The 20,069-nt window shown below is 36.9% G+C and overlaps 1 protein-coding gene across 1 annotated transcript in view; it reads right to left on the bottom strand.

Moving 5' to 3' along the window:
• CRY1 (cryptochrome circadian regulator 1) overlaps nucleotides 1–20,069 on the bottom strand; it is a 115,113-nt gene continuing 95,044 nt past the window's right edge. Inside the window, exons 3-13 of the mRNA XM_010381389.2 lie at nucleotides 13,649–13,791; nucleotides 10,314–10,498; nucleotides 9,753–9,841; nucleotides 8,712–8,852; nucleotides 8,321–8,632; nucleotides 6,401–6,552; nucleotides 5,971–6,173; nucleotides 5,777–5,869; nucleotides 1,601–1,672; nucleotides 1,423–1,526; nucleotides 1–640 (exon numbers count right to left, since the gene is read on the bottom strand). Of these exons, the coding sequence (XP_010379691.1) occupies nucleotides 1,423–1,526; nucleotides 1,601–1,672; nucleotides 5,777–5,869; nucleotides 5,971–6,173; nucleotides 6,401–6,552; nucleotides 8,321–8,632; nucleotides 8,712–8,852; nucleotides 9,753–9,841; nucleotides 10,314–10,498; nucleotides 13,649–13,791 (1,494 nt within the window). The 3' untranslated portion in view covers nucleotides 1–640. The remainder of the gene's footprint in view (nucleotides 641–1,422; nucleotides 1,527–1,600; nucleotides 1,673–5,776; nucleotides 5,870–5,970; nucleotides 6,174–6,400; nucleotides 6,553–8,320; nucleotides 8,633–8,711; nucleotides 8,853–9,752; nucleotides 9,842–10,313; nucleotides 10,499–13,648; nucleotides 13,792–20,069) is intronic.

The following is a 20,069-nucleotide window of genomic DNA, read 5'->3' as shown; positions in this document are numbered from 1 at the left end:
TTCATATTTGCATATACTTTAATAACAAGGTCATTTTAGTAATAAATGAACAAAGAAACAGAGACAAAGAGAACTTAACACATGATACTTCCACAAGTTTGGGTCTAAAAAGGTTCACATCAAAGTTTAAAACATACACTGTGTTAACAGAGGCTACAATACCAATTTAGATTATGCACATTATCTAAAACATTATTATCAAAGAGTGCAAAGTTAGATCAAACAACGTCAAGAAAATTCTGTCCTAAAATTTTAACAAAGTCTTTTAAGAAAGTCTAAAAACCTCCTTTTTTCCCACTGACTCTCAAAACTTTGAGTTTTAGATCAGAGTATCAATTTGTCATTTTAACTTTTACCATACATGAAAAATTATCAAAAATATATTGATGGGTCTATACTAATTGTGACTATTTATATTTACATTAAGCAAATTCTCTTGCCAAGTTCTTTATATACAAATTACCATTTGTCCTCTGTGAAATTCATTAAAAAGTTAAAAACCACAGAAATGTCATTAGAAACAACATATTTCAATATGTAACTGCTTTCCATCAATGAAGAATATTTTTAAATAACTTAATTGAAAAGTATTGAACTCCCCACCAACTTCAGCTGCAACAGTATTCCTCCTGAATGTTTTCTGTGATTTAAGGGGGGAAAAAAAACTAGGTAAAGCTTGATTGCAAAGAATTCAATGACAAAAATGTGATGAGTGTTTATTGATCTTATCTTCAAGATACTTATAGTCTAATTAGGTGACATAAAAAAATTAAGCAATAAAAAACGTAAACAGTATTAGATAATTGAAGAAACAAAAAACTTTTAAAAACTGGCAAATGTACTGTATAAATGCTTTTCATACTAATTTAAATCACAAAATGACATCCCAAATCCAATCAAATTGAATGCAGACAAGGCTTTCTGATACTTCCAATAAGGGCCAGCATTTAAAAAAATTTTAACCTATTCCCAAATTGGAAAGAATTTAGATTTTAGAAGCATCACAACAGATAAAAGAAATTTATAAACATTTAAGAGGCAAAGATTTGGGGGAAGTTCATAAAAAGATTATATTAATGCCACTAAAACAAAGAGGCCGCTTTGTTTCAGACTCACAGTTACATAGTAAGGAAATAAAAAAGTTGTCTTTTTCTAAGAAAAATTTGATCACAAAATCATAAACATCTCTAATTTAAAGAGCATTGATTCAGATGACCATAAAACTGGTGCAACAATTTCTCCAGTACAGATGCATGTCTCTTGGCCAAAAATTAACTGATTTTGTAAAAATTGCTTAAAAGTTAATGCCTCAAGATTTTCTGGTTTGAAAATAGAGATTCACTCCATTTTGGAAATTATCTTAATTTATGTTAATTATATACTCTTAATCTAAAGCAAGAAATAAAGCTCTAAAATATTTACCTAATTAGTGCTCTGTCTCTGGACTTTAGGACCAATACTCTGTGTGTCCTCTTCCTGACTAGGACGTTTCCCACCACTGAGACCAGTACCCATGGAGCTTCTTCCTGCACATTTAAAAAATATATGTTTAAGACAGGAAAAGGAAGAAGATCAGTATGCACAAATGCTTCATTCTTACCTTGCTTCAACAGCTGAGTTTGCTGACTGTCGCCATGAGCATAGTGTAAAATACCACTCCCTTGAGAGCAACCTGTTAGTATTTAAAACACAGTAGAAATACTTAAAATCAAATCCAAGATGTATATATTATTAAGACTACAAATCCAACTTTCAGTGCTTGTACTTAAGGTCATTTATATGCTTTTAAGACTAAATCTCAATCTTCCTATGAACCAAAAATCACATGCTCAAATCAGGAAAACTTAAATTTAGGCTCACAGAAATGTTGACAGTTCAAAGGCAAAATCACTGATGATCATTTTCTAAGAAACATTTCCTTACTAGATGACAATTTGAAACTTGACCATGAAGGTAAAACATAGGGGCAAGAGTGAGAGAGACATCCTTCCTTGACTCTTGTCCCTTTTCCCCACGCTTTTCCTACAGAGCCCCTCCAAACATATTTCCTTGAGGATAAGGGAATGAGGGCCTGCCCGATGAGTTAAACAATATTCAAATCACACTACAAGCAGAAGACACAGACTATGTGGCAGTTACCTAGACTGAGCAATCACATCAACCCTTTTAGAAACAAACACTATTATAGGAGAATAGGTTGGCGAGAACAGGGAAGTATGTTTCAGGGAAACATTTTCATCAGTGTGTCCAGGTTATGGAAAAATATGAGCATTCTGGACCTATCCATGAGCAGGTGGATAGGTCAACACCTTATGGCCTGAACAGGATTGTGTACTTACTTTCATTTTAATTAACTTCAATCCCAGGCAATCAGTGGCAGTTGCTCACCCTAAGTGAGTATGAAGTACTATCCCACAGTTGTTTTAATCTGCTTTTCCCTCATGACTAATAATGCCGACAAACTGATATTTTACAATTTAAAAAAACCCTAAAAGTTAAATAAAAACTAAAACATATTGCTACAGTAGTAAACCTATTACAGTCTTTTATTATAAGAATAGAAGTACTTTAAGATATCTACATATAGTTTATGCCTTTCCTGAGCACATGTGCACACACACACAAATACAAAGATGAGCAGAGAAAAATGCAATTTGTGTTGCAGAGATTAAGAATGTTCCACAGTCATTAAAACAAAACAAAACTAAGAAAAGTCAAAGAATTTTGCCCTTTGACGTGCCTTGTAAGGTACTATAAAAGCCTACAGACAAGATAAGTGTATGGCATAAAAGGATATGCTTTAGAAGCATTTAAGTCCTTTCAAATGGGGCAGAAACCTGAGGGGAGAAATGTTTACTATTAATAGCATAGCCCAAGTCATGTCTTTTCACAATTTCCCATCTCCAGGTCTAAAATGTTTTTTTCCTTCATCTGCTACCCAAATGCTACTCAATCCTGCCACCTTTCAAGAAAATTTCTCTAGTCCCTTCAGCTCTCAATAATCTCTCCCTTTTCTCATATTGCACATGGAGGCAGCATCTTACAATTTATCACTTTTTCATTTGTTTTTGTTTTCCCTCCACATCACCATTTAGACTTAAGTTCTACTTAGCTTTTCATGTCTCATGTCTTTTGAAAGCCTCCAAGAACCTGGCTACAAACTATGTTATAGGCAAATATTTACACAATTAAAATAATTTCAAGATTTATTAATTCTTCTATTATATAATACACTACCCTACATTTATACATCTGCAAAGCAAAACTGTCCCAATTTAACCCGCTACCATGATTAGCTTTTGAATATAATTCCAAATAAAGGACACAGGTTTGAGTGGTCTAAGAAGCAGTTTGTGCCATCATTGTGCATTAGCCCAGCCCTTGGTTCCTAGTTCTTTGCTACCTTCCTGTTATCTTAGTGTTTCACAGAGCTTCTGTCCCTCACTCATATGTGGGCTAAGGCAGGCTGTGAAGTGAACAAGAGATCTGAAAGAACTTTTGAAATGATTATCTTGTGGAAGTTTATTCAAATTGTAGGAGATCCTGAGAAGGAACATTTCTCAAGTATACTGCCATCACTGGCAACTGTTGACTGCTGGGTAGATCACATTCCAGCAATAAAATATTTTCTCTTGTAAACACATATGGCATTCCATTTGCAGAGGAGGCCCAGTGATGCAGGAAGAAGTACAACCTTTGGAGTTAGTCAGACTTGGATCTGAATCTTAGCTCAACTACTTACTGTGAACTGTGGGATCTTAGCTAAGTTACCTAATCTTTCTAGGATTATTTCCCCAAATATAAAATGAAGATCCCACTACTTCCTCCCCAGGTTATTGTGAGAAAGTAGGCAAAATCCCTTAGTATCTACTGGTCACAAGGTAGGCAGTCAAAATGTGAGTGCTTTTGTCCCCGTCTCCCAAAACTAATTCTTGGAGGATAAAATACATGCTGTTTTCATGAGGATGCAGGATATTTCTGAATTCAAAAAGGTTCAATTTTTAAAAGGTTTTATTCTTAATATCAACTTAGAACATCTGACTTTACAACAATATAACCAGGTATTGACACTGATACAATGTGTTTATATAATTTTATGCTCTTTTATCATATGTAGAGATTTCTTTTTTTTCCCTTCAATTTTTATTTTAAGTTCTGGGGTACATGTGCAGGATGTGCAGGTTTGTTACATAGGCAAAACATGTGCCATGGTGGTTTGCTGCACAGATTAACCCATTACCTAGGTATTAAGACCAGCATATATTAGCTATGCTTCCTAATGCTCTCCCTGCCCCTGCTCCCCCAACAGACCCCAGCACGTGTGTTTTGTTGTTTTTGTTGTTGTTTTTTGTTTCTGAGACGGAGTTTTGCTCGTTACCCAGGCTGGAGTGCGATGGCGCTATCTCAGCTCACCGCAACCTCCACCTCCCGGGTTCAAGCGATTCTCCTGCCTCAGCCTGCCGAGTAGCTGGGATTACAGGCATGCGTCACCACACCTGGCCAATTTTGTCTTTTTAGTAGAGACGGGGATTTCTCCATGTCGGTCAGGGGCTGGTCTCGAACTCCCGACCTCAGGTGATCCACCCACCTTGGCCTCCCAAAGTGCTGGGAATACAGGTGTGAGCTACTGTACCCGGCCCCAGTATGTGTTATTCTCTGCATGTATCCATGTGTTCTCATCATTCTACTTCCACTTACAAGTGAGAACAGAAGGTGGTTTTCTGTTCCTGCCTTAGTTTGCTGAGGATAATGGCTACAAGCTCCATCCATGTCCCTGCAAAGAACACTATTTTGTTCCTTTTTATGGCTGCATAGTATTTCGTGGTACATATGTACCACATTTTCTTTATCTAGTCTATCATTGACTGGCATTTAGGTTGGTTCCATGTCTTTGCTAATGTGAATAGTGCTGCAATGAACAGACGTGTGCACGTATCTTTATAACAGAATTATTTATATTCCTTTGGGTATATACCCAGTAACGGGATTGCTCAGTCAAATGGTATCTCTGCTTCTAGATCTTTGAGGAATCACCACACTGTCTTCCACAATGGTTGAACTAATTCACATTCCCATCAACAGTGTACAACCCTCCTTTTTTCTCTGCATTCTCAGCAGCATCTGTTGTTTCTTGACTTTTTAATAATCCTCATTCTCACTGATGCTGTCCTATTTTTTAATCAAATTACTGAGCTTCATGCTATTTTTGGTCAAAGCCAAAAAAACTAATATGATGATTCAAATTTCCAACACATACTGAGTTCCTGAAATTATTAATATCACACATAAGAATTTACATGGTCACTAAATTCGTATTATACAGAAAAATACTATAGACTTTATAAGAAAAAACTCATGTTCAAAAAGATTAGAGGGCTCTACGCATGTGTACAATAAATCTTTTGGCCATGTTCATAGGGCCACTGACTTTCTTAACTAATTACCTTATAGTTGCTGTATACCTAAAGAGTAAAAAATAATAAGCATTCTGAAAATATGACATTTGAGTTTCATTTTATCCTTAAAATTGCTCTCCTCAGTTTGTAAAAGCTTTAACTTGACCCAACATCTATTATACAGAATGATGTTTTCCATCTCTAAAATGTCATCAATGGAGTGAAGAGATGTGTCTGAGTGCACATGTATGCATGCATACAAAGTATCTATTAAGTTAACTTCAAAGATTTTTATAAAATGTTAGTGAGGATCAATAACAAATATATTTGTTTAATAACCTCTTCATGTTACTAAGTGCAGAAATTTCCTTTTCACTTACTTCCACTGCTGCTACAACCTGGGATATTTTCTGCAGAATATCCCATGAAGCCTCCATTCCCATTAGGATTAGAAGGTACTGATGCTAGAAGACCTAAAGGACAAAAGAATTTTCTTTTAAATTATGATCAAGATAAAATTCAAAGATAGGTACATAAACAGCTGCCAAAGAAACAAAGACAGTTATTAACATACCTAGTCCTCTATATCGTGAAAGCTGCTGATAGATCTGTTTCATCCTTTCAATATTCAAACGGCTTGCCTCAGCATGGTTCACCATTGGTTTAGGATAATTAATTCCTATCAAACATTTGGCTACCTTTTGGATACCTTCTGGTGCATTCCAGGGATCATAGATATATTTTGCAGGGAAGCCTCTTAGGACAGGCAAATAACGCCTTTGGCAGAAAAAAGAAAGATTACTAATAAAATGCACTCTAAGCAAACTATAACAACTACTAGCTATGAGAGACCAAAATCAAATCAATACCATTTAAATGATCTGTTTGCCCTTCTCATCTCTGCTGCCCATCATGAGTGGGGAATACTTTAAGCATTGATTAACCATGAAAAGCTCTTTTTCAATTAACTATTCCAAACTGAGTAGTAATCACCCTTGATTTACCTGATATAGTCTCCATTGGGATCTGTTCTCCTACCAAAACCAACAGGGCAATAGCAGTGAAAAAACTGCTGAAAAAAGGAACTACAAGACAGCCACATCCAGCTTCCAGCATTTATGCTCCAATCTGCATCAAGCAATAATTCTTCAAATACCTTCAGAAGTAACAGTAACCAATTAGTTTGCACACACATAATTCACAAAGCAAGCATTTTCAAGGTCACAGTAGATCCAAAGTCAAGGCAAAGAAAATCTAGCACAGAATTGTAAAATTAAACATTCCAAAGTTAGCTTCCCTGTCTATATTCTGTTCTATAATGAGCTCTTCCAGGGAAAGAAACATAGTGGTAACATAGTATGCTTCTGAAGAGAATTTACTTTTCCAACCTCTGCAGTGTTACTGGGAGAATGGAAGTAAAAAAAAAAATTCAAAACACTGATTTAAAAGGATATTATTAGTAGACACAGGAAAAGCAGTAAACCACTTTCAAGAAAGCAAAAATGTTATTACATAAAACACCAACAAAAACTTAGCTTAGTATACTAGCCTAAATAAAGGAAGCATACTCAAATATAAATTCATGCAAAAATATATACTAGCATTGCATAGTTTAATTTTGAATTCCTTGATCAGAAAGAAAATATAATTAAAATAAATGATTTTTATATATATTCATTAAGTATGCTATATATTGTCTTTGTATATACAACTGTGTACTAGGAAATGTAAGAGATTAAAACACACACACACACACACACAGGCTCAGAAATGGTCCTTGGATGGGGCAAATGTATGATATTGCCAGAAACGTAAAAAATGTATACAATGGCCGGGCACGGTGGCTCATGCCGGTAATCCCAGCACTTTGGAAGGCTGAGGCAGGGGGATCATTTGAGGTCAGGAGTTCAAGACAAGCCCTGGCAATGTGGCAAAACCCTGTCTCTACTAAAAATACAAAATGAGCTGGGCACAGTGGTGGGCACCTGTAATCCCAGCTACTTGGGAGGTTGAGGCAGGAGAATCGCTTGAACCTGGGAGGCATAGGTTACAGTGAGCCAAGATCATGCCATTGCACCCCAGCCCGGGCTACAGAGTGAGACTCCATCTCAAAAAAAAAAAAAAGTATGTAAGCCTTATTACATGTAACCCACAAGATGATGTCACAAAATGTGGTATGCTTCTTTTTACATAATAGAAGTATTACTAAAAAGTTGTGAAGTTGAAGTGAGGTGAAATGATTTATATTTTAAAATTTATTTTATTTTATTTTTTTGAGACTGAGTCTTGCTCTGTCGCCCATGCTGGAGTAGTGGCGTGATCTCGGCCCACTGCAAGCTCCGCCTCTCGGGTTCACGCCATTCTCCTGCCTCAGCCTCCCGAGTAGCTGAGACTACAGGCGCCTGCCACCATGCCCAGCTAATTTTTTTTGTATTTTTAGTAGAGACGGGGTTTCACCGTGTTAGGCAGGATGGCCTTGATCTCCTGACCTCGTGCTCCACCTGCCTTGGCCTCTCAAAGTGCTGGGATTATAGGCGTGAGCCACTGTGCCCGGCCCTGTTTTAAAATTTATAATATGAATTCACTATCTCTAGGAACTCGAGTGAATTCTTTTGGTGACAGAAACATCACCTATATCTATCAACAAATTCAGTGTTAAATTTTACAGTTCTCTTAGTGGCTAGACTGGTTTAACCGTTAAAACGACTTTAGGTTAATCAATTTAACCAGTTTTCACCTTTTTGCTTGTCGGATTATACCATCTTTCGCTCTGAAAGTGTGCCCATATTTGGGGAATTAAATGTTTTATCCACTGAAAAACTACATTATTAATGAATCTATATAACAGACAACTTCTAGGATTTGTTTTATTAAGGTAAGGATTCCTTCAAAATAAGGCATGCTACATCAGTTAGAACACTTACCTTCATTCCTTCTTCCCAACTAATCCACAGGTCCCCTCGTGTCAGGAAGCAAGCAACTGCATGCCTGGCTAGATGATGAATCCAACCCTCCTGACGAAGCTGTGTCATGATGGCATCAATCCATGGAAAGCCTGTCCGGCCTTCTGCCCATTTGGCTAAAGCCTCAGGATTTTTATCCCAAGGAATCTGAACACAGATAGGGTTTCCTTCCATTTTATCAAAGCGTGGATTATTTGTTGCTGCTGTATAGAAAAATTCACGCCATAATAGTTGCCCATAAAGGGAAAGGGGAGGGGAACTGTTCTTCTTTACCTATGGTTAAAAAGCAAAGAAGTATTATCAGAATGTTTTTTTAAAGTATTAAACAATAAGCTCCAATTTTAGAGAATACCTTTTTGTAGAGATCTGTTAGTTTGAAGTAAAACAGTCGACATGACAAACAACCAAATCGGAGATAAGGACTAAGTCCAGTAGGGCTTGCAAGTAGAGAATTTGCATTCATTCGAGGTCTTTCAAAATTTGCCACCCAAGCCTGAAAACACAGAGAGAAAATTACATTAACTAATTGTCTTTTTCATTTTAAAAGGACGCTCAGAATGGAGATTTTTTTTTTAAAAAGTTACATAGTTCTTGGAAAATAAAATCTTATCCTAGCCACAAATTACATGTTTTAATAGAAAATAAGACAGGATAAAAAAGTGAGCATTCTTTTGTTTCAGTCATCCTTGTGCAGCACATACTCATGTGAAATAAACTACCTTCAAATTTCCAACCGAAAGCTGACAGCACCTTCAATCTCTCTCCCTTTTTTTTTTTTTCCTCTAAGACAGAGTCTCGCTTTGTCACCCAGGCTGGAGTGCAGTGGCGCAATCTCGGCTCACTGCAACCTCCAGCTCCTGGGTGGATTCTCCTGCCTCAGCCTCTTGAGTAACTGGGACTACAGGCATGTGCCACCACGCCACACCCGGCTAATTTTTGTATTTTTAGTAGGGATGGGATTTCACCATATTGGCCAGGCTGGTCTCAAACTCCTGACCCCAAGTGATCCGCCCGCCTCAGCCTCCCAAAACTCTGGGATTACAGAGGTAAGCCACCATGCCTGGCTTGTAACCTGTCTCTTTAACACAAAGGTAAAGGTGAAATATAATTCTAGTTTCGAAATTATGGCCCCTAAATACTAGCTTACGTAGAAAGAACAGAAGAGGTAGTGCGGTAGTAGCTAAAGGGGAAATAATTAGAAGAGAAGGAGAAAGAGCATTTAAATGAGGAGATGGTAGTTAATTTTCAAACAATTAGGTTTGTGCTATTTTAATCATTTCCCTTAATCCTCTCCTTCCAACAATCTATTTGTTATTTTTAAAAGAGAGAAAAATTATTTTTTAAATGACAGTTTGGAAATATAAGCATAGCTATATAATCTACACTATCATACTTTTCTTTCCAAATGCCTTTCCAAACGAGTAAGTGCTTCAGTTTCTCCGCCTGGCCACACTGCAGAGGATAAGCCATCTGTATCAAAACCTAAAAGAAAGAAAAGAAAAAAACATAATTCTTCTGAAACTAAAGTAATTTTTATTTAACCCCAATAACTGGGAGAACAAATTACTTTGCAGAAATCTTCTGAAACTAAAGTAATTTTTATTTAACCCCAATAACTGGGAGAACAAATTACTTAGAAGAAAAATTGAGAGAGTACCATAAAAATGAACTGAGGGCCTAAATAAGCCCTCACCTACAGAGGATATAACAAGGTTTGACATGGTTTCAATTTTTTAGGCTACACATCTTAAGGTGATAACAATAGATCACATATTTATAGAACACATAAATGATGAACAAACATATCACTTCTTAAAGGGTTCTTTTTCTTCTCCCCCTGCCCTTTCTTTCTCTCCTAATGCAAAATACTTAACATGGCAAAATTAAAAGGGAAATTTTCTGAGTAATTTCTGATTAACTTTTAAGCCTCACACTGATTACAGTTTATACTCACCTAGCTCTTCCAGTGAAGGGACTCCATATTTCTCATCATGGTCATCAGACAGAGGAGTTGTGCACTTTTCTATCACTTCTGAAGTAATTGTTTCTACTGGTATCTCCAGTGGTTCCATTTTGCTGATGAGAGTCTGGAATCTTTTATAAGTCAGAGGCGGTTGTCCACCATTGAGTTCTATGATCCTATAACAAGAGTTAGTACAATGTAGTTAGTATAAAAAAAGACAATAAATTTTGGCTAACAAGCTCTCAAAAGGCTTAAAAAGCAGAAAATAAAATTAATCACTGAAGTCTTTGAGGAGAATGTTAGCTTGTTATAATGACCAAGAAATGTGTTCAAAATAATTAATGAGTCCACAAATCATTCTCTTGAGCTTCTAGACATCCTCTAGGTATCAAATATACACACTACACAAATATTAACACCTTTAAGACACAGAATATTAAGAACTTATGAGAGGAAAAAACAAGTAAGTGGGTAAATTAGTCTAAAGGTAATTACAAAAAGTTAATACACAGAGACATATGAAAAACATGTTGTGGCCCAGCTCAAAGAATCTCAATCATCAATAAAAACTAAACCAGGATGATAATTATATGAAAGAGTAATCAGCAGGTCTCATTTAGGAAAAATAAATTTTCTTGTATATATGTGAGTTTACAACACATTATGGGATACATGTAGGCAGTAAAATGGTTACTATAGTGAAGCAGATTAACATATTTATAATCTCATATAGTTACTTTTTTGTGTGTGTGACAAAAGCAGCTAAAATCTACTTATTTGATAAAAATTCCAAATAAAAGACAGTTTTATTAACTAAAATCCTTACTCTGTACACTAGACCTCTAGTGTTGTTCATCTTACGTAAACTTCTACTTTGTATTCTTGGACCTACATTCCTGATAGGGTTTGGCTGTGCCCCCACCAAAATCTCATCTTGAGTTGTAATGTCGTGGGAGGTACCCTGTGGGAGGTAACTGAATCATGGGAGGAGGTCTTTCTCATGCTGTTCTCATGATAGTGAGTAAGTCTCACAAGATCTGATAGTATTTAAAAGGGGGAGTTTCCCTGCACAAGTTCCCTACTTGCCTGCTGCCATCCATGTAAGACATGACTTGCTCCTCCTTGCCTTCCACCATGATTGTGAGGCCTTCCAAGCCATGTGGAACTGTAAGTCCATTAAACCGCTTTCTTTTGTAAATTGCCCAGTCTCGGGTATGCCTTTATCAGCAGCGTGAAAACGGACTAATACAATTACCCTATTTCCTTCAGCAAATTTTATAAATTTGGATTCTATATTACTGTGGTGACAATTACTTCCTATTTTCTATTGTGCTCACGCCTTCATTAGAGATGTTAGCATATGTATCTATGTCACATACTTAGAACACATAAGCCCCGAAATTTCAAGTTATTTAAATTTAAGTATCTTTTTATTTACTTCTGATCACTAATTATCTCAATCAAGTATTAATTTAAAAAAATAACTAGCTTTGCCAATGGTAGTTTAGATTAAGTTTAGACACTATTTTGGAATAACTACTCTTTTTCACTATGGCCATTTGCTTAGCATTTGGCCTTAAAAAAAAAATGACAGGTGAAATCCAACTTCATCATTATACAGATGTGAAAACAGGCCTACCAGGAGAGTTAAGTAAACTAGTCAAGGTCGTGTAACTGATAAATGGCAAATCAAGGTTGTCTAGTGTATTTTAGGGTATTTTTCATTATATAATACGCAGTGATGTATCAACTACAGATACATACAGAAAGTAATACAGAAAGCAATCACCATAAAAAGATACCCTGTTTAAGTAAATTTTGCTTTTGTGTATTTTGAATTTATTCATAGGGTTGCAATGAATTTTGCTGAATGTAATGATACTACAATACTACTACTGAGGACATTGTTAACTACACAACAGTAGCAAAATGAGAATCTTTGGACAAAACATTTTCTATATGTTACATTTTAATATGATAGATTACATATAGTAAATATTCACACTCAATGCAATAAACACTTATTTTTTTGAGATGGAGTCTTGCTCTGTTGCCCAGGCTGGAATGCAGTGGCACTATCTTGGCTCACTGCAACCTCTGCTTCCTGGGTTCAAGTGATTCTCCTACCTCAGCCTCCCAAATAGCTGGGATTACAGGCGCCCACCACCACGCCCAGATAGTTTTTGTATTTTTAGTAGAGATGGGGTTTCACCATTTTGGCCAGGCTGGTCTTGAACTCCTGACCTCGTGATCCACCTGCCTCGGCCTCCCAAAGTGCTGGGATTACAGGCATGAGTCATCACGCCTGGCCTAAACAATTTTATGCATAACACTGAGTCTCCCACCTAGAAGCAACTGCTTTTATCCTGTTTTGCCCCCTCCTTGCTATGAGCTCCCTAAAGTTAAACAAATTGGTGAGCTCTAAGGCAAGATTATTATTAAAAGATACAGGAATTCTAGCTTAGCATCAAGTAAGACCTTTGTCTGAACCAAATCATGATTTTTTGATACATTTAAAATGTGAAATCAAATCAACTAGTTTGTCATGTTACAGAATTTGTTTTACTAACTTGATAAAATATAAAAATTACTAAAAAAGTAAAATGATTTAAAAGGTAAATAAATTATAAGATTTCAGTACTTAAAAGAACAATGGTATGCCAAAAGTTTAAAAAGTTAACAAGTTTTATAGACCTCTAAGACTCATAGTATACAATACTCCCTAAATTTAAGTTCGACCACAGAATTTCTGTGGGACAAAGCATCACCAAGGACTGGTGTCTGAAGAAATACACTTTGAAAAATATTCTATTATGCCATTGTTCAGAGGACTACAGCTATGCAATGTTATATTACACCCAATTTGCATCTGGATTTAAAATCCAGATAGACAAGATAGGTATACATGAAATAAGATAACATTAAACAAGCATACAAAATATGTCAAGGCAATTTATAATTATGTATAACTATAAAATTGATAATGCTAAGAGTCCAGAAAGGCAAGACCACAGGAGGCTGAGTTAAGAGTAGTCAAGGAAAATTCTGTAATAGTCTTAATCCATAATAGTTTTGAAATTGAAATGTTGAGACCTGTCATTGGGTCAATAGCGGCTAAATAAAATGCCAAGGATTTGACATATGTTCACTTAATTCTCCCAAAACTCTATGAAGTACACGCTATCATTTCTACTTTATAAACCTCAGTTAAAAACGTATCTATGTAGTTAATACCAACGAACTATATACTTAAAAATGGTTAAGATGATAAATATTATGTTATATGCATTTTCTCACAGTAAAAAAAAAAAAAAAAAAGAACTCACTTGTCTAGGTCATACAATGTATGTGAAATTCTTACAATGACTTCTACTCCAGCTTCAGTTGCCAGTTTCTTAATAGCTGCATCTCGTTCCTTTCCAAAGGGCTCAGAATCATACTCAATTGAAAGTTTAGTAATGTTCCATTCCTAAAGTAAGAGAAAGGGGAACAATGTACACCAATTCTAATAGTTATTTTTTCTATCATAACAAAAAGTGAAAAAGCTGAAAATCTACATATCAAAGGATTACACATAAACTTTGAATATGCAGGAAAAAGTAAACAATTTATCAATTAAAAAATACGTAAGTAACAAATGCATAACCCATTAGATTCCAGGCTTTATGCTTGGCAACAGACAATCTAGCAAAGCAATATGCTTAAAACCAGCTCTTACACTAAATGTGTTTGTAGAACACTTTACTTTTTCAAATTACTCATACTTACATTATTTCATTCGAGCCTCAAAACAACACTCAGAGTTTGGCACTTTGGTTAGTATTTCCATTTTGGTTTATTTTTAAAACTTAGGGACTTGCCAGAGTTCACAGAGAGCCAGACCACCTGAATTTATGTCTGTTGAGTCTAAGACCTGATCTTTGACAAATCTTTGATAGTTGATATGGTATAAGCTGCCTGGCTGAGGTCGTGTGTGAGTGTGTGTGTGTGTGTGTGTGCAAATATTTTCTTTCTGATTACTAAAAAATGTTAACTGAAAAATTTGGAGATGGTAATAATAATAGCAGTTACTTATTATCAGGAGCTATGTTAGTAATTTCTGTACATCTCTTTACACTGATTTTAAATGAGGAAACTGTGACTTAAAGGAATTAGTTGATTTTTCTTAAGGATAATTTTTTTTAAAATTCTAAGTCTATTCTGATTTATCTCATAAAGAAAAAATTCTACCATTATTTAACTGCCTATATGGTAACATACTATAATTCACCAAACACCTCCAGATGAGACAAGGGCTGTTCCAATGGTGGGTTTAAAAAAACTGCTATTCTAGGCTGGGTGCAGTGGCTCAAAACTGTAATCCTAGCACTTTGGGAGGCTGAGGTGGGTGGATCACCTGAGGTCAGGAGTTCAAGACCAGTCTGGTCAACATGGTGAAACCCCATCTCTACTAAAAATAAAAACATCAGCTGGGTGTGGTGGCACATGCCTGTAATCTCCCAGCTACTTGGCAGGCTGAGGAAGTAGAATCACTTGAACCGGGAGGTGGAGGTTGCAGTGAGCTGAGATTGTGCCACTGCACTCCAACCTGAGCGACAGGAGCGAGGCTCCATCTCAAAAAAAAAAAAAAAAAAATTGCTATTATAAACTTTACAGTATGTATCTTTACCTTTATGCATACATCTTACAAATTTTAGGGTATTTATCCAATCTTTTCCTAGAAATAATCCCTTGGAAAACAACTGATGGATCAAAGACAAGCACATTCAAAATTCTAACAGGCTGTCAAATTAGGTACCCGAAAGACTGTACACATTCCCATCAGCAGTGCACCTAAGTGCTTGATCTCCACAACACACTTGCCAATAATATGTATTAGTAATCGTGTTTTTTTTTTTTTTTTTTTTTTTTTTAGACGACGTCTCACTTTGTCACCCAGGCGCAAGTGCAGTGGCATGATCTCGGCTCACTGCAACCTCCACCTCCCAGGTTCAAGCAATTCTCCTGCCTCAGACTCCTGGGTAGCTGGGATTAAAGGCACACACCACCACAACTAGCTAATTTTTATATTTTCAGTAGAGATGGCATTTCACCATATTGGCCAGGCTGGTTTCAAACTCCTGACCTCCGTCTACCTCGGCCTCCCAAAGTGCTGGAATTACAGGCGTGAGCCACCATGCCCAGCCAGTAATTGTTTTTAAATGTCTGTTAAACTACTACGAAAAAAATCGTATCTCATTAAAAATTTTTTCCGTTCTTAAAAGTCCTGAAGAGTGTGCATCAAGAAATTAAGGGCTGTTGACTTTCAGGAATAAAATTTGAGCGTGGAAAGAACTTTTACATTCTGCAGCATTGCTCAGATTTGTTAGTACAAACTTGCTATTTTTGAAATTTAAAAATAAAATTAAGATGACAATAGAAAAGCATTCTATTTATTTGTTTTATACTGAGGTAGTATAGAATAGTTTAAAAACACAGGATCTAGTAAGTTAGATTTCCTAAGTTCAAAGACTGGCTCAACTACTGAGGCAAGCTGCTAAACTCTCCATGCCTGTTTCCTAGTCTATAAAATGGGTAGAATAAGTAAGGTGCAGAGACAGTGCCTGACACATAATAAACCCTATGTAAGTATATGCTACAGTAAAGTGAAAACATTAACTATATTATTGGGTTGCTAAAGAATTAAATAACATAATGCACATAAAGTGTTTAGAACAGAGCACAGTGCATAGCAAGCCCTCAATGAATGACAGCAATTCTTTTTCTTTTCTTCTTCTTTTTTTTAATGAGTGAGGGTCCCACTCTGTTGCCCAAGTTGGAATGCAATGGTGCAATCACAGCTCATTGCAACCTCAGACTCCTGGACTTGAGCAGTTCTCCCACCTCAACCTCCCGAGTAGCAAGGACTACAGGCATGCACCACCATACCCAGCTAACTTAATTTTTTTTTTGTAAAGACAAGGTCTCACTATATTGCCCAAGCTAGTCTCAAAATCCTGGCCTGAAGAGATCCTCCTGCCTCAGCCTCCCAACGTGCTGTGATTACAGACGACAGCCAATGTGCCTAGTACGATTTAATACTATTTTTTGAAAAATATTATTTTAAATCTTAGGTAGTAAATATTGAGATGAGTCAATAAATAACACTTCCTGCCCTTTTTCCTTCTTGAGTTCAGTCATGTAAGCCAGGGGGCTAAAGATAAAAATATCAGCCATATTATTAGCAAAGCTGAATTGTAGAAAATTGTAGAATTCAGGACAGGTAAACTTGCTAATACTATTTCACTGCTGAATCAAACAGATTTACCTACTCAATCATAAGCAGCACCTCCCTGCAGTGTGGTCTTTCCCTATAAAATGTATTACATAGAAGGGGAGAATACAATGTGTGCTCTCTACAACTGAAAGAAAAGGAACCGTCTGAGCTAAACTAGCCCAGCTCCTTCTCCTAAACTCACCAATGAGATCATCCACTTTTCCTTCCCTGAGGATAAATTAGTGAACATCTCTCCACAAGAAAAATGAAAATCTAGGGAAGAGAAAGTTTCCTAAACATTAAATGTATTCATTAATACACTAAATATTTATTGTAATTTTAATTATATGACAGATACTATGCTAGAAGCCCCTCTCCTGGAGCTTATTGAAAATGAGTGGTAATACAGAGGTAAATTAATACATAACTATTAGGGGAAAAAAATGCTATGATAGAGAATACAGGGATGGGGTGTGAGGTGGTAAGCTAATAATCCACACTCTGCCTTCCATGACTGCACCGGTTAGACTTCAAGTAAGCTGTAAAAGCAAATATCCTTGTTTTTTCCTATCTTGGGTAGAAAGCATTCAGTGTTTCACCTTTAAGTATGATTCTGTGTTTTTTTGTAGACTTCCTTTATCAAATTGCTATTTAGCACTTGATATGGTTTGGCTGTGTCCCCACCCAAATCTCATTTTGAATTGTAGCTCCCATAATCCCCACATGTCATGGGAGGGATCCAGTGGGAGGTAACTGAATCATGGGGGCGGGTTTTGCCTGTGCTGTTCTCATGACAATGAATAAGTCTTACAAGGTCTAATGGTTTTTTAAAGGGCAGTTCCCCCACACACGCCCTCTTGTCTGCCACCACGTAAGATGTACCTTTGCTCCTCCAGGCTGTCCTCCTTAGGAGGACAGCCCAAGCTCAGGAGTTTGAGACCACTCTGGGCAACACGGTGAAATCCCGTCTCCAATAAAAATACAACAATTAGACAGACATGATGGTGGGTGCCTGTAATTCCAGCTACTCAGGAGGCTGAGGCAGGAGAATTGCTTGAACCTGGGAGGTGGAGGTTGTAATGAGCCAAGATTGCACCACCGCACTCTAGACTGGGCAACAGCGAGACTCGATCTCAAAAAAAAAAAAAAAAAAAGAAAAATTATGTACACACACACACACACACACACACACACACACACACACACAGAGCCAGGTTCACAGCCAGGTGCGGTGGCTCATACCTGTAATTCCAGCACTTTGGAAAGTCAACATGGGAAGATGGCTTGAGCACAGGAGTTCGAGCTCAGCCTAGGTAACATAATGAGACTACATAGTGTCTTTACAAAAAAACCTTTTCTTAAATAAAAAATATTGCTAGATTCAATTTAGTGATTTCTGAGTCTTTGTTTATGGGGGGCACTTGGCTATACTTTTAATTTTTTCCTAAACTTTCCTTGTCAGGTTTTGGTAGCAGGATTATGCTGTTCTCATAAAATGAGTTGGGAAGTAATCTCAATCTTGTTTTCTGAAAGAGTTTAAGAAGGAAATATTTCCTTCTTAAATATGTGACAAGGTTCAAAATAAAGCCATCTAAGGGCTTGGAGTTTATTTATGGGAAGGTTTTTAATTATAAATTCAATTTCTTTAAGAGATATAGGGTTATTCAGGTTTTCTTTTTCTTCTTATAAGAGTTCAAGTAAGTTATACTTTTCAAGAATTTTTTCCATTTCATCTCAGATGTATAATTTATTGGCATTATAGTGTTTACGATATTCTTTACTATGCTTTTAAAGTTTGGAGAATCTCTAGTGAGGTCCTCTTTCTTATTGCTGATATAGGTAACTTGTATTTTCTTTCTTTTTTGTCCTAATCAGTATTGTTAAGAGTTTATCAATTTTATTAATGTTTTCAAAGAACGAGCTTTTGGCTTTGCTAACAGAAGACAAAAATCACATCAGCAATTTGAACATGAAAAATTTACAAGAGCAACTCATTTTATTGTGCTTTGCTTCATTGCACTTCTCAGATATTGTGCATTTTACAAATCAAAGGCTAATGGCAACCCTGCACTAAGCAAGTCTATTGGTGCCATCTTCCCAACAGCATGTGCTCACCTGTGTCTCTGTGACACGTTTTATCAATTCTCACAGTATTTCAAACTTTTTCATTATTACATCTGCTATGATGACCTGTGATCTCTTCTCTTTTCTTTTTAAGAGATGTGGTTTCACTATATCACCCAGGCTGGTCTTGAACTTCTGGCCTCAAGTGATCCTCCCATTTCAGCCTCCTGAGTAGCTGGCACTACAGGTACCACAGCCACTACACTCAGCTTTTATCAGAGATCTCTGATGTTACTATTGTAATTGTTTTGGGGTGCCATGAACTGCACCCATAAAAGAAGGTGAACTTAATTGATAAATGTAGTGTGTGGTCTGTCTGCTCCAACCAGCCTTTCCCCCATCTCTCTCTCCCTTTCCTCAGGTCCTTATTCCCTGAGACATAGCAATATTGAAATTAGGCCAATTAGTAACCCTACAGGGGCCTCTAAGTGTTCAAGTGAAACAAAGAGTCACACATCTCTCACTTTCAACCAAAAGCTAGAAATAAGCTTAGTGAGGATGGCATGTTGAAAGCTGAGACAGGCCAGGCTGGGCACGGTGGCTCACACCTGTAATCCTAGCACTTTGGGAGGCCGAGGCAGGCGCATCACGAGGTCAGGAGTTCAGACCAGCCTGGCCAACATGGTAAAACCCTGTCTCTACTAAAACAAACAAACAAAAAAACCGGGCATGGTGGCGTGTGCCTGTAATCCCAACCTGGGATTACAGGTTGCAGTGAGCCAAGACTGAGCCATCGAACTCCAGCTTGGGCAACAGGGCAAGACTCTGTCCCAAACAAACAAACAAACAAAAAAACGAGAAAGAAAGCTGAGACAGGCCAAAAGCTAGGCCATTTGCACCAAACAATTAGCCAAGATGTCTACGCAAAGGTAAAGTTCTTGAAGGAAATTAAAAGTGCTACTCCAATGAACACATGAATCATAAAAAAACAAAGCAGTCTTAATGGTGATATGGAGACAACTTTAGGGATCTGGATAGAATATCAAACCAGATACAATACTCCCTTAAAGCACAGCCTAATCCAGAGAAAGGCCCTAAGTCTCTTCGATTCTGTGAAGGCTGAGAGAAGTGAGGAAGCTGCAGAAGGAAAGTTGGAAGCTAGCAGAGGTTGGTTCATAAGGTTTAAGCAAAGAAGCTGTCTCCGTAACCTAAAAGTACAAAGTGAAGTAGCAAGTGCTGGGTGGAGAAGCTATAGCAAGTTATCCAGATCTATCTAATCTAAGATAATGAATTAAGGTGGCTATACTAAACTACAGATTTTCAGTGTTGATGAAGCAGCCTTCTATGGGAAGAAGATGTCATCTAGAACTTTCACAGCTAGAGAGAAAAAGTCAATGCCAGGTCAGGCGCGGTGGCTCATGCCTGTA

This window comes from Rhinopithecus roxellana, chromosome 10, assembly GCF_007565055.1.
Source record: "Rhinopithecus roxellana isolate Shanxi Qingling chromosome 10, ASM756505v1, whole genome shotgun sequence".
In the NCBI taxonomy this organism is placed as follows: domain Eukaryota; kingdom Metazoa; phylum Chordata; class Mammalia; order Primates; family Cercopithecidae; genus Rhinopithecus; species Rhinopithecus roxellana.
The sequence above is the reverse complement of the archived record's forward strand: the minus strand, read 5'-3'. Positions and strand labels throughout refer to the sequence as shown.